The sequence below is a fragment of the Chroicocephalus ridibundus genome, chromosome 19, assembly GCF_963924245.1.
Source record: "Chroicocephalus ridibundus chromosome 19, bChrRid1.1, whole genome shotgun sequence".
NCBI lineage: Eukaryota > Metazoa > Chordata > Aves > Charadriiformes > Laridae > Chroicocephalus > Chroicocephalus ridibundus.
The window spans coordinates 8,336,388-8,349,859 of record NC_086302.1 but is presented as its reverse complement, the minus strand read 5'-3'; the positions used below and the strand labels follow the sequence as shown (position 1 = coordinate 8,349,859).

Below are 13,472 nucleotides of genomic sequence, written 5' to 3'. Positions count from 1 at the left end.
GGTACACAGGGAGAATTTTGGAAGGCGTAGGAGCATGGTTAGCACGTGCTGATCCTGAGCTTGAGCTGCAAAGAGCGCAAGCAGCTCCCCTAGGTGCAAAGAGCTCTTTTATCTACACTCTTAAGGAGCTCCCTATCCATGCCACGATGTCCATGTAGAAATACTGACCTGAGCTGGGATACATCTATTTAACAGCCCAAGCTAACAGGGCTGGTCTACACCACAGTGGCAGGCAGGGGCAGTCCATGGGTCTCTGTCCCAGGCACAGAAATATAAAAAACCCTAGGGTTTTCCCCACTGATAATGTAGGCGCTTGCTGGACAGTTGAACTTCAGCTCACCCAGTGGAGGCTGCAGCATCCCTCCATTCTTCTCACAGTTTCCTATGGGCTGGATTTCAGCAGAGTCCACCAGCCGCCAGAAATCATTCTTGTTATCGCTGCCATCGAGGCGCAGGCGGAGGCGGGCGCCTGTCAGACCCACCACCGTGGCAATGCAAGTGGAGGTGGTGTTCCTGGGGTCCTGGGCTTCTAGTTTCATACTGATCTTGAATTCGTTTGCGGGTGGAGTGTATGACTGCAAAGAACAGAACAGGGACTCAGTTGGAGACAGGATTTCCAATACATGCACCACCTCAGTCACGAAGCTTTAGCCCCAACGGCATCAAAACTGATTCTACGGAAGACTGACAGCATTCTCCAAGCACAGCATGGGAGCAGACACCACAGAGCAGCAAAGAAAGCTCAGCGAGTCCTGGCAGATCTGTGACCCAGACCACTGCCTATCGGTACTACATCATCTAGGCAACTAGACCTACCCATTTCCCTTAGCCCTCTTCTCAGAAGAATCACCCACCTGACCCAAGACCCAAACAGAAACTCCTCTGTGCTGCTGCCCCCCGTGTCGGGACCCCGGGGTGCCGTGCCAGCCCACTCTGTTTCCCCTCTACTCAACGCTATCACCTCTATGCTCCAGTAACCAGTGCCTGGGGCCTGCTATTCAAGTCACAAAAATTCAAATGAAAATCTCCTTGCTGGGCAGGATCCACCAAAACCTGGATCACCGCCTACTCAGAACATTTGCTCCAAGACGCTGCGCTCAGCAGAGAGGAAAAGCATTCTCGTGTTCCCATCCAGGGAACTCTGAGAGTTAAGTCTTCTGCACCACTCTAACAACTTGCAGCACCTGAATGTATCTTTTTTATCTTTGCTTCAGCAAACTTTGATTTCTATTACGTCTCCAAAATCCTTAAGCATCTTCCTTGCCAAAAAAGGGGCCTATTCCAGGCACAGAACTCCTGGGTCACCAATGGACCACTGCCCTTGGCCTTTCTCGTTTTCATTCACCCTCTCACCTGCTTGAAGCAATGGGCAGGAGCTGGGATGGCACATGTCTCTTTCAGGTATTTCTCCCAGGTGAAGTGACCTGAAAAGAGAAAAGAAAAGGATTTAAATAGGAACTGATGAGCAAAAAACTCCGAAAAAGAGATGTCTGGACTCCTAATGCTGGCAGTTCTCCACTTCTCACAGAGGAGGTGCTCACAGGCAACACGTTTTCATCAACCACAGAAGATTTACAACTGCAGCTGACAGGCAGAACAAAGCACGGGGCTGCCTACGGCATCTCACTGCCCCTGCGCTGCCGAGGAGGCTCTGCAAAAAATGAGGATAACAACCTACAACTTAATATAAAATACCCAGCACAGATGGGAATCCGTGGAGACCTCCAGACAACTGCCCCTTAAACACCATTCGTTAAACACTTCGCTCAGCCTGGGGATTAAGAACTAGTCACTGCGGGCTAAAAGCAGCCCAAGTCAACAGGAAACTTTGCACTGGGCTGACTTTACGGTTCCTCCGTCCAGCACACACGCATCCTGCCCCACGAGCCAGCAGCTCCGAGCAGGGCCACAGCAACTGGTGGACGGGCCAGCAGTTAATTTCCTGAAGCGGACATGGAGTCCACAGCTTGGGCAGGGTGGGAGCAGGGATCCTCCAAACAAGGATTCAGCGAGCAGAGAGACTCACATCCAACACCAAAGCCCTTCGGCTGAGTGGGGAAGCGTGTTTTATCCTTGCCTGCACCTTTCCCATGTACAGCAGGGAGGGTAGAAGCAATATGCCATCCAGGGAAACCTGTTATTAAATGAGGAATTAAAAGCTCTCGTGATCTGAGCAAATCATGACTTCTGCCATTTAAACCGAGCAGCTGGGAAAGGATCCTTCCAGCATGACATTAGCTTGTATTCATCTGAATGGCTCCCGGGAGACCGCTGTTTTCAAGTCATTTCAAGAGCATTGGTGGCAGCACAATTAAAGAGTCAGCTACCGCTTCCCCTATTCACGTCAAGTTTTTAATCAGTCTATTTTCAAAACAAAAGCTACATTAACAGCCATTTTAGCTACTGCAGCGTACACCACACCTCTCAAAATTCAGGCGTTAAGGTCAGCACACACTACTTCAGCTCTGCCTCACGTGCACAGAGAAGGCTTGAGGGCTCGATATTCCACTAGCTTCGAATAAATAAAAGAAACGCTGCTTTCTTCCCGCCTCCCATGCAGGTGACTAGCACACTGTTAATTATAGTGGAAATGAACAGAAAAAAATAGAGTTCTGCTGCCACACTGGCTGAATATATTTCTGTTTACAGACTCTGATAGCAGCTTTTCACTCCTCCGCGTACGCGTTTCCATCCCTTGGCACGCGTTTTCTTTTCAGCCAACACTGTCTCACCGGGGTGAATGAAGAAATTCAGTAACTGACTGCAGTGATGCTCTCACAAAACCAAAATTCTTTTGCTTTAATTGAGGATGTAATTTTACACTTGGTTACGTCAACGAAACTCTTCGTATGAATAATGTGTAATAAATACCCAGCCAAAGCAAACCCAGGCACTCCTGGCATGGAGATGCCTTGCTGCACCCACCCCTTTGCTCCGGTTGCTTCTCTGAGCTCATCTCAGGCCGGGGTGGCCCTTGGCCATGGAGCACGGTCCATGGATGCCCACGGTGACAGCGCCGGGGCGAGGAGTGCAAGCCTCAGCCCCGGGGCCTGAGCAAGCATCCTGAAAAGGATCAGCTGCGCTTGACAGTTTTATTTTAAAATAGAAACCTACCCTCTCCTCAGCTGGTTTCAATCCCTCGCTATTAAAAGTAGTCATGGTTTTAATCCTTCCACTTTTCACTCGCTCCGAACCAAGCGAGGCCGTTCTGCTCCCTGCAGCAGCTCACGCCGCAGTCAAGATCGACGCTGCACAATCCCAGCAGGAGCAGTAAATTTCTGAGACAGCTGCGTGCCTCTAAAAATAGTGTTTGGACATGGAACTTATTTGAGATTAATTCTAGAGCCTGTTGGGACCCGACGACCATATGAAGACACACTCACAACGCTACAACTGCAGCTACTTACGACTCACGGTTCTGGTGACTTATTTTGCAAAGAGAAGCGGCAGCAGCAGAAAGACTTCTCTAAACTCTAAGAAAAGACAGAATTAAGCCTTCTTCCTTCTCTGTTCACTGTCAGCCATTTCTTTACATAAAGATGGCATGACAAGGACAATTAAAGACTGCACTGCTCTTTCAGGATTACCCTCAAACCAGGACAAAAACTGCGTACTGAAATTGGGGGCTGCCACCGTTGCCTTAGCGCGAAAGGAAGCCCTGCACAGAACCGAGGGAAGTGTTTTCAGGGAATTCAGTAATCGTATTTAGCTCACGATACAATGCTTTTCAAGCAGGAATTTCAAAGTACACTTAACCTTAACCAAATATGATCAGCTTCCACATAAAAACTGCAGGAAGAATCAGAAGAAAATGGTATAACACAAAAGTTGGTGGGTTTTTTTTTTACTCTAAAGGGAGAACTGCCAATAAAATAGAAAAAAGCAGGAGGCACTTAAGGGTTATTTGAATCGGGGAGCAGAGAACACGCCCCGAGCTCTGTACTTGAGGAAGAGCACATATGGTTGAAGATGGATACATCACACTTGGCCCTCTCAACCTTAGCTCCTCCGGACCGTACCCAAATCCTCCTCGCCACACGGATCCCCGCTACCTTCCAAAGCTCAGCTTCAACCAGCTCCACTCCGGAGCCCGCACGCCAGGCGTGCTCTACCAGGGTGCCGAAGCTGCCGGGTGCTGGCCACTTTACAGGCTCCCTGTGTACCGAGGTTATACAGACAGAGGGAAACATTGAGAATACCTTGCTTTGTTTTCTCGTTAGCACAGACCAACTATCCTGTATTTTATATTCTCTCCATATTCTTATTCATATGAACAAATCGTATGCCTTACTGTAGAGGGACAGGACGTTTTAGTCTGCAAGATGCTCGTTTCTTATCTGGCCTGGGCAGGTGACACTGGAGAATGTTTTCTGAGTGTTGGTGAAAAACCTCTGGTGGCTTTACTCCAATTCCCAGTGAACCACTTTTTGCTTCATGAAAAACCAGCACTTCAGCTGGTCCTGAAGTGTCCTTTTTACCTGTGACAGAGCAGAAGTGTCCAAGGACAGGGCTGACTGCAGGGACTGAATCCTCTCTCATCCCGAAAAGCAAAGGGGAACATTCGCTCTCCGCTGCCCCAGCTTCCAGTACAATATGCAAAATGTCCCACCAGCCCCAAAATCACCCTCTGTTTTGCCTGGCCTCTGCCTTCTCTTCCATTCCCCCCTCCATACTCCCACAGACTGGCAGGACCATCATTTGAACGGACCGTGTTCCTCCGTATAACATACATCAGATCTTTACAGGAAGGAACGAGAGAAGGACACTTAACGAGAAACGCCACGTTTTTGTAATTACATCTGTGAGCTCAACAAAAGCCAAGGACTGTAAACCTATACGACTCCCTGTAACTTGGCTGTGAAAACACCTACTAAGGGCGACTGTCTATCACTTCTGCTTGCCTCTGGGAAGCTCCTCACTGCGCGCCTGAGCCAAAGGGAGATATTACTTGCAGGCAGAGTGTCAGATTTGGGCTCTGATGTCTTAACCTTCAAAAATATTTACTACAAACAAAACACTCCACACACCCAAGGGGTCAAACTACAGTAGTTGTGAACAATGCAGCTCTGCACCCTTGTGTTTGGATTCTCATCATGTTGCATTTAATGTTGATCTTTTGCCCAGAATTTAAATGAAGACGGAGTTTCTGTTTATATCTTTAACCAAAGTCTGGTTTGGGCTCCATTAGCATTTCAGCTCCCAAGGGGTCATCAATCCAACTGAAACGATACATGTGCATTTCAGGTCACATCTGTGAAGGAGAACGTGCCCTACCCAGATCAAGGCATCCCATTAAAGTCTGCAGCCCATATGTGTGTCTGCTAACGAGCATCAAGGCAGCACATGAAAGCAGCACCGTCTGAGCCAACTCGGTATGAAAATTAGCAGAGTATCGTCTCTGCTCGCAGATCCAAAGGCGACGGTGGCCTTCCCCGACGTCTGGGCGCAGTCTCCCAAGGGGTCAGCTCTCCCACCGCGACGGCAGAGCTCCTGCACGTCCTACCCACTGTAATTTCCAGGCACTTTCTCAGCCATCGATCTGACTGCACCTTCTCCGTTGGAAATGGCTACAACTGATAACGTCATCCCGCTTACTTACGATCTTGCTCCGAAGAAACGCAAGAACATGCAAGCCAAAACTAAAAGATTTCAAACACCACGCCGCTGTCTGCTTTGCTTCTTCTCAGAGGTGTCCCAATTCGGTATCAGCTTTGAGCAGAAATCCTTTCAGCCCGGACTACGGGGTGCTCTGTGCCAGAAAGCTGCCGCAGTTTCACGCCTCCCGCTGCATACCTGAGCTTCGGGCAGTGGTGAGCTGCTCCGAGTTTTTTGCAGGGAGTCAATTCCCGATCCCCCGCTGCCCCCCCATGCGCTTGCTGAGCAGACACATGCACATCAACATATCCAGCGTTCCCTCCTTAGGCCAGCCAGCCCTGGGACGCGGTGAGGCGCGGAGGCTGGGGTGCTGGGTTACCATGAGTGCCAATGGGAAAGCTCACCTCTGAACTTCACAGAAAGCTTCATTTCAGGTCGGCGTTGCCACTGAACAACAGTCAGCCCTCTGACATCTGCAAATGGTGCAGAGCGTGGAGCAGTGGGGAACCTGCAATGGAGCCGCCAACACCCCGAAGGCAGACTATACACAGGCCATGTGAGCTGTGACGATGCCCCATAATGTCGTGTGGAGCTCAGCATGGGGTGACAGAGGACCCAGGACTTTCTTGGAGGTGCTAATAAACTTCCTTCTCTTGGAGAAGGTCCTTCCCAATCTGTGATCCACAGTATTTAGTGTAAGGGTAGACAAGGACAGACGAGATGCCCCAAGAGAGAATGGCAAGGGCTGATGGAGGCCCACAGTCTAATGTGCCTGAGAACCACCACCCTGAGTCTCACCTCGGGGCCCAGGATAACCAAGACCCTGCAGCACAGCAGCCACTTCAGCTCTCCCAGGGGCCCTAAGAAACACAGGTGAGCCTTTCATGAAGGCAAACAAGTGTTTCCTTTTCAAAATGGCTTAACTCAGGCAGTTGTTTAGCTTCCTGTCACTCTGTACTTGGTGGGAAGTGTGGACATCATCATAGTATAGGGACATGGGGAATAGAAGGGCATAAGGACATCATTATAAGTACAATATGGGCCCTAAAATCTTTTACTAAATTCTACGAGCCTTACATAAACTTCCTAAAGCTGGAAGTCGCCTGCACATCCCCTCTGAGAGACAGCGGGAGCTGCCAGTTTTATGAAGTCAGCCTGCACGCGCTGTGCACCGCGCAGCACACCCCATCTCCAAAGGGAGCGAGGAGCGACCCACTCCTGTGCTGCTGCCGCCAGCCCTCGCCCTGCGCTCCGCCGAGCCGGCCGGCATCGCCGCCACTGGGGTAAGGGCCAAATTCCTGCCACTGGGGAAGAGGGAGTGGGGGTCCCACCGTGGCTCTCCTACAGCAACGAGGACTGGACTAGCCACTGCTGCGAACGTGGAAGAGGAGCTCGTGGAGGAGTAAGAGGCTCCTCATGCCCAGGACACATGTGAAAACACAGGCAGAGTCACCCCTCGGCACTCAGGGATGGGCAGTAAGAAACAGATCTGCTCAATCCTGCCTGATTCAAAAACAAGCCGGCTCAGCTGTGTGCTTACCCTGGTGTCTTCTCAGCCATTTTTGACTGTGGTCAGAATTAAACACACGAGGAACATCCAAAAGCAGTTTTTATCTGTAAACTAATTTGGCATGCTGCAGCATCCCACGCCCAAGCAACTCAAAAAACTTTCAAGGAAAAAAAAAATGGGAAGGGAGAGGGGAGCTCTCTTACCTTGGTACTGGGAGGGAGACTCGGACGGGCGGCCGTACTTGTGCTTTTTACCATCTTTCCAGTCTATGGCTGAGACAAGAAATAAAGCATTTGTGTCAGTGAAAGAAGCCAGCTTATCTGCTCATGTCACCTGCTTTACAGGCACCTCAGAGGAGAGGAGTGACCTCCCTGTCCTCCCTGTCACGAGCCCAGGTAACATGGGTGATTTGTCTATGGGGCATGCTGCCTTCCTCCACAGGGCTCCAGCGAAGACCTGACACGGTGTATCTGTGTTTGCGTCTCAGTCTCTGCCCAGCCCTTACCAACTCATGTTCTCCCACAATGGCAAGCAATAACACAAAAAGCAGCAAACTGCTAGAGCTTCGTCATTTTAACTATGGCAGGAGAAGGCAAGGCTTGAGAGGAACAAATGCGAAAGCCACTAAAAACGGCACATGTGGATCTTGTATGCCGAGAAGCAGACCCTGCATCGCTCCTTATTTTATCAACTCCGGGTTATTGCAGCCAGGCTTACTCACACAAACAGCTTTGAACCTCTGCGGTGATGGGGAGGGCTTCTCCCAAAGCCTGCACAACTGCCCTTTCCACGCACAGCACCGGGTTACCACCGCGTGTCCTGCGCAGCTCGTAGGAGAGCACTGCAAGGTAGCACCAGTGCTGAAGAACATCTCATCCGAGTTGTCTTTGCTCGTGACAGCTTTGGGCCTCGGAATTGCAGAGAAATAAAGTTCCCAAGACAGCTCTGGAAAGTGATAGAGCAAGAAGCAGGGGAGGCCAACGACACCAAGCTGTGTGGTGTGGTTGACACACTGGAGGGAAGGGATGCCATCCAGAAGGACCTGGAAGGTCCTTAGGAAGAAGTTCCGTTAGGAAGAAGTTCTTTACAATGAGGGTGGTGAGACACTGGCCCAGGTTGCCCAGAGAGGTGGTGGAGGCCACGTCCCTGAAGACATTCAAGGCCGGTCTGGATGAGGCTCTGAGCAACCTGATCTAGTTAAAGATGTCCCTGCTGACTGCAGGGGGTTGGACTAGATGGCCTTTAAAAGTTCCTTCCAACCCAACACATTCTATGATTCTATGATTGTATGACCAGGACAGGATTGAGAGGAAGGCCCATGCAAACCTCATAAAGTTCAGCCAGGCCAAGTGCAAGGTCCTGCACCTGGGTCATGGCAATCCCAAGCACAAATCCAGGCTAAGCAGAGAATGGACTGAGAGCAGCCCTGAGGAGAAGGACTTGGGGGTGCTGGTGGACAAGAAGCTCAACATGAGCCGGCAATGTGTGCTGGCAGTGAAGAAAGCCCCTGCAGCCTGGGCTGCATCCCCAGCAGCATGGCCAGCAGGGCGAAGGAGGTGATTCTGCCCCTCTGCTCCGCTCTGGGGAGACCCCACCTGGAGTACTGTGTCCAGCTTTTGGAGTCCTCAGCACAAGAAAGACATGGACCAGAGGAGGCCATGAGGATGATCCGAGGGCTGGAGCCCCTCTGCTGTGAGGACAGGCTGAGGGAGTTGGGGGGGTTCAGCCTGGAGAGGAGAAGGCTTCGGGCAGACCTTCGAGCCCCTTCCAGTACCTGAAGGTACCTGAGAGACTGGGAAGGACTCTTTATCAGGGAGGGGAGCCATAGGATGAGGGGGAATGGTTTTAAACTGAAAAAGGGGAGGTTTAAATGGGATATGGGGAAGAAATTCTTTGCTGTGAGGGTGGTGAGCCCCTGGCCCAGGTTGCCCAGAGAAGCTGTGGCTGCCCCATCCCTGGAGGGGTTCAAGGCCAGGCTGGATGGGGCTTGGAGCAACCTGGGCTGGTGGGAGGTGTCCCTGCCCAGCGCAAGGGAGTGGAACTAGGTGATCTTCCAACGCAGACCATTCTATAATTGTATGATTCTATGTCCATCCCTGCCTCCAGCCGCCTCCAGCCCCAGGGAGGGATGCCAGAGCGGGGTGCCACAGCGGAGCCTGTCCTGAGCGAGCTCCTCCAGCTGCTGCTGCCTGACCCATGCACTCCTGGGACCGCTGCTGTGGTCCAGATCATTTGTTTTACAAAGCATTTTTAGGGCTAGTACAAACAATGAGGTAGTGCTCTATAAAATGCACCTTGCCCCCATGAAAAGCAGTTCCTTGTGAAAGGAACAAAAAAGAAAACGGGGAAAGTTTTGAAATCTCCTGACAAGCAGCTGAAAGAAGCAGGCCATGGGCTGCTGCTAGAGTGGCCTGGTGGGTCCTAAGATATCTGAAATTGCTTTTCGAGCATTATTTTTGCAATCTTCTCTCCCTGACATGTTCTCTTCAATCCAATGGACAGGAGGACTGCGTGTAGATTCTCTCCTTTAAATGGACATGAGAGACATATGGAGCATGGCCACAGCACCACTAGACATGGGCCAGGCAAAGAGTCTCCTTGGAGGGATACAAACAAATGAAAAAGCTGGAAGGGCACCCTTCCTATAAATGCATTCCCATGAAGGACAGTATTCTGCACCTCCTTAAGAAAGCAAGAATAAAGGACACAAAGTATTTAAGTCAGAAGCAAAAAAGCCCCCCAGGATGGGTAACGCTCCTCAGTGTCGCAGGATAGCTCTCTGATCGCATCCGCACGCGCAAAGCAGCATCTCGCCACACTCTGCAGGTGAAGTTCCATTTTATAGTTAACCTTTAACATGCAAAAATCCTCATTAAGCAGGCTGCAAAAGCAGCAGAGAGGGAAAGAAACACAAGAATTTCTGCAGGCAAAGAAAGAAAAAGGAAAAGTTCAATGCATTATTAAAAAAGCAGGTAAGTAGGACAGAAACCCACGTGCGCACAATGCAGGTGTTGCTTCTGCGACCCATGGCACGGCATTCGCAGCAGAGGTCACGCAGCCACGCTGGCTGGAGATGCCCCGCTCCACGAGGCGGGAGGACAAGCTGTGTAGAGGCTAAATTCAGCCAGCTCGGTCTGTGGCCACACTGCTGACTAATCAACCTGCCTCTTTTATTACCAAGCCCTCCAGCTGCCTCGCAGCAGGCTCTCCCCATTCCCTGCTTTCCTTCATTTATTTTCACTTCATTAAAGGACAAGCAGTGTTAGGAAGAGGATAATGTTTCTGTAAGATGAACCACCAGAGAAGCAAAGGAGACGTTTAAAAAAAATAAAGGGAGGAGAGAAATTGAGCATAGAAATCTCCTGCAATAAACCTTGTGAGCTCGTAGCAGATGTGAACAAAGAACTGCGGAGGATGCTCTATCCTCTACGCTTCTCCCTTCCCCCATCCTCCGAAGCGCATGGGATGAGATCACTCCAGTCGAACGCACATGCATGGCACAACACTAAAGGAAATCAATATTTTTGTTAAGCACAAGAAGTCCGAGCAGTTCAGCTGCAGGCAGCCTGCTTGACTTCCCCCTTTTTGTTGGGGCAAGCAGGACACGGGTAGCACGCGTGCGGTCGCCCCGAGCACCGCGGCTGCTGCCTGTAACGGGACGAGAGACTCAGGCAGCGAGAGGTAAGCGTCCGTAACAGATTTCGTCTCCACAAGGTAGGCTGGTCTTTGGTTTCACGCCTCATTAGAAGGGGGAGGCTTGTGCCAGCAGAGAAGCAGTTTGCCTCACGCTGGGAGCACTAGCAGATGGTGCGTGCCGCGGGCTCCGCAGAGCACCCTCGCCGCCTGACACCGTGCCCCGCAAACTGTGGGGGTGCAGCCGGCCAGGGACTCTTCCTCTGCCCGTCTTGGGGGTGGACTGACGAAGCCTTCTCTGCATGCTGCCGGAGAAACGAACGGCTCCGTTTTGAGCGTGCAATCAGTGTGTCCCCCACACTCCTGCCCCATCGCCAGCCTCCCGATGTGCTGCGCTTGGCCCTTCTGTCCGCACCAGCTCCCTACCGGGCCTTTGGCTGTGCCAAGCATCACTGCTCACCTTTTTGAGGGCCTGGTTTCCGCATTATATCACCCGCTGCTGTCCTTATCCTGGGACTGGCTTGCTTTTAGATAACTGAAGATGTCTAGGACAAAAGAAATAAACATGAGAAAATTCCCCCATTCTGGAGCACACAGTCATCTGCAACATTAACTAATCACACAGCGGGGAGAAAAGCGATGCTCCTTCACCCTGGGTTGCACAAGAACATCTCCTACTGCACACAGACAATTCATTTCAGCCCCTCTGCAACTACAAGTCTTTCTCCAATACGTGGACAACTTCAAATTTACAGCAGTGGAAGCGGCATAAATAAGCGAGAGGAGCATATGCCAGTCTCCGTGCTAACTACAGCGGGTCCCGAGTGTGTGCACGGAAGGGGGGGCTGCTCTTCCTCACTAACAAAGGGAGGCAGAGCTGAAATTTATGAAAGAAAACACATGGAAACATAACATTAACTCTGGCAAAGCAGCACCACAATCCCCAGCTCGCCACTTGCAATTCAAATTACTCGCAGCAGTTCTGGGTAATAAGGATGAGAAATTGGACAATGACCCAGGAAATATTTTCGCCGTTAGTACTGCAACAAATGTCCAAGTTGCACTGCATTATTTCTTTATTTTTTTTCCTGGTTGGAGGAAAACTGGCTGGACTGGCCCCAAAACGAAAAAGCATTTGCATTCTTGTTATAAGCAAACGTTACTGAAAATCAGAGCTCTTGGGAGATGCGTGCCGGACACGGACACGGAGCCCAGCGCTCCTGCACAGCCGGTCTCGCGGGGCAGTGCCTCCTGTACGCACCCAGCCTGGCCAAGGCCTGACAGAAGATATCAAAATGAATGGCTGAGCTGCAAACAAACCCTTAGGAGAGCTAGTAAAAGCATGTTTTGACACTACACTAACTAATGAAAGATTAATTGTGTCAATATAACTCCATTTTGTTCACAGTGGGGCAGTCAGGCTGGAGGACGTAAGAGGAAGCTGTCCCAGGACGCAACGCTGAATTTCTGCTAAAAGGGGTATTTACAGATCCAACTTGGCGAGAAGTTCTGATTTTGAAAACCAGGCTTTTTCCAAACCTAAGAGAAACGAAGGGATTAATTTTCTATAAAAGCTCTACAAACTACAGCCTTTATGTGCAGTGCTTGCAACATTGCGCAATGCTCTGAGAAGGAAAATACGAAAGGAATATTAAATACTAAAGGGAAAAAAAACCCTAGTTGTTTTTTAATCCAAATCAAAAGGTACACAGTAGTCTCTTACTGCCTCTTGCATAAATAGCGTGTGTGTTTGTGCATGCTTGTGAAAGGAGTAAAGTTTCTTTTCCTTTCAATAGTGGAAAGTAATCTACATGCAAAAGCTTATTTACAACTTTTAATGCTTCTTTTCATAATTTTCTTCAGTGGTTTTTATTAAAAGCTAGCAGTCATGGTAGGAAAAGTCCCCCAGCCATAAAACCCAGGGTGAAAGGTGTTATAGAAAGGCAGCAGACAAGCATTCCCCATCCCCGGCTCTGCACCTCTGCTGTCTGCTCGGCTCCCCCGCGCACGGGGCTTTCTGAAGTACCCGAACGCTAATCATAAATCTCAGGCGTTTGGCAGGGGACGGTGCTCCTGCGCCACTCAGGCGGCTTTGGAAAAGCTGCTGCAGCCTGAGCACTTCAGAGCCCAGCCCGGCAGGGATGGGTAACCCTTCCCTGCAGAAGTATTTGGAGGAAAAATTCGTGACTGTGTAGGAGATGCTCAGGTTCCATTTGTGGAAGGCTGCGGCTCGGGAGGAGAGGTGAAACTTCCGCACCCTCCGTCCTCGCACAGACGGCAACGGCAGTAACCCCAACTACTTGTAAAGCCCACAGATGACTGCTGGTGTCCCCCAGCCAACGGTGTGGTGGGCTCCCAGCAAGATCTCGTGTGTGGAAGAGAATGAGACATTGTAAATGTTGCTCCTATTTAAAAAAAAAAAAAAAGAAAAAAAAAGAAAGGTGACCCTTCCCCACAGGAGAAGATTTAGGCTGCACGGGGACTCCCGCTCTGCTGAGAACCACGTGGGTGCCAGCCTGCGGACAGCACGCTCCAAAACACGCTTCCAAGAAACTGCCCAAATGAGATGGCCCCCGCCTGATTCCTGCCACCCTTCACAGTCCTCCACCGCGGCTTTGCACCATCCAGCTCCCCAGTACGTTCTCACACCGCAGTACAGCAACATGCGGCTTCATCCTGCAAGATCGTAACTCAAAAATGAAATAAAATATGCAAAATAATTAGTGTGCTTCAG

General features: G+C 50.5%; 1 protein-coding gene across 8 annotated transcripts in view; it reads right to left on the bottom strand.

The window, feature by feature from the left end:
* The window catches only part of SCMH1 (Scm polycomb group protein homolog 1), an 81,692-nt gene that overhangs the window by 48,049 nt on the left and 20,171 nt on the right, over nucleotides 1-13,472 (bottom strand). For all 8 annotated transcript variants that reach the window (XM_063356234.1, XM_063356239.1, XM_063356240.1 and 5 more), the window contains 4 exons: nucleotides 11,199-11,283; nucleotides 7,309-7,377; nucleotides 1,354-1,424; nucleotides 341-575 (listed from right to left, as the gene is read on the bottom strand). In XM_063356234.1, coding sequence (XP_063212304.1) covers nucleotides 341-575; nucleotides 1,354-1,424; nucleotides 7,309-7,377; nucleotides 11,199-11,223 — 400 coding nt within the window. In that variant the 5' untranslated portion in view covers nucleotides 11,224-11,283. The remainder of the gene's footprint in view (nucleotides 1-340; nucleotides 576-1,353; nucleotides 1,425-7,308; nucleotides 7,378-11,198; nucleotides 11,284-13,472) is intronic.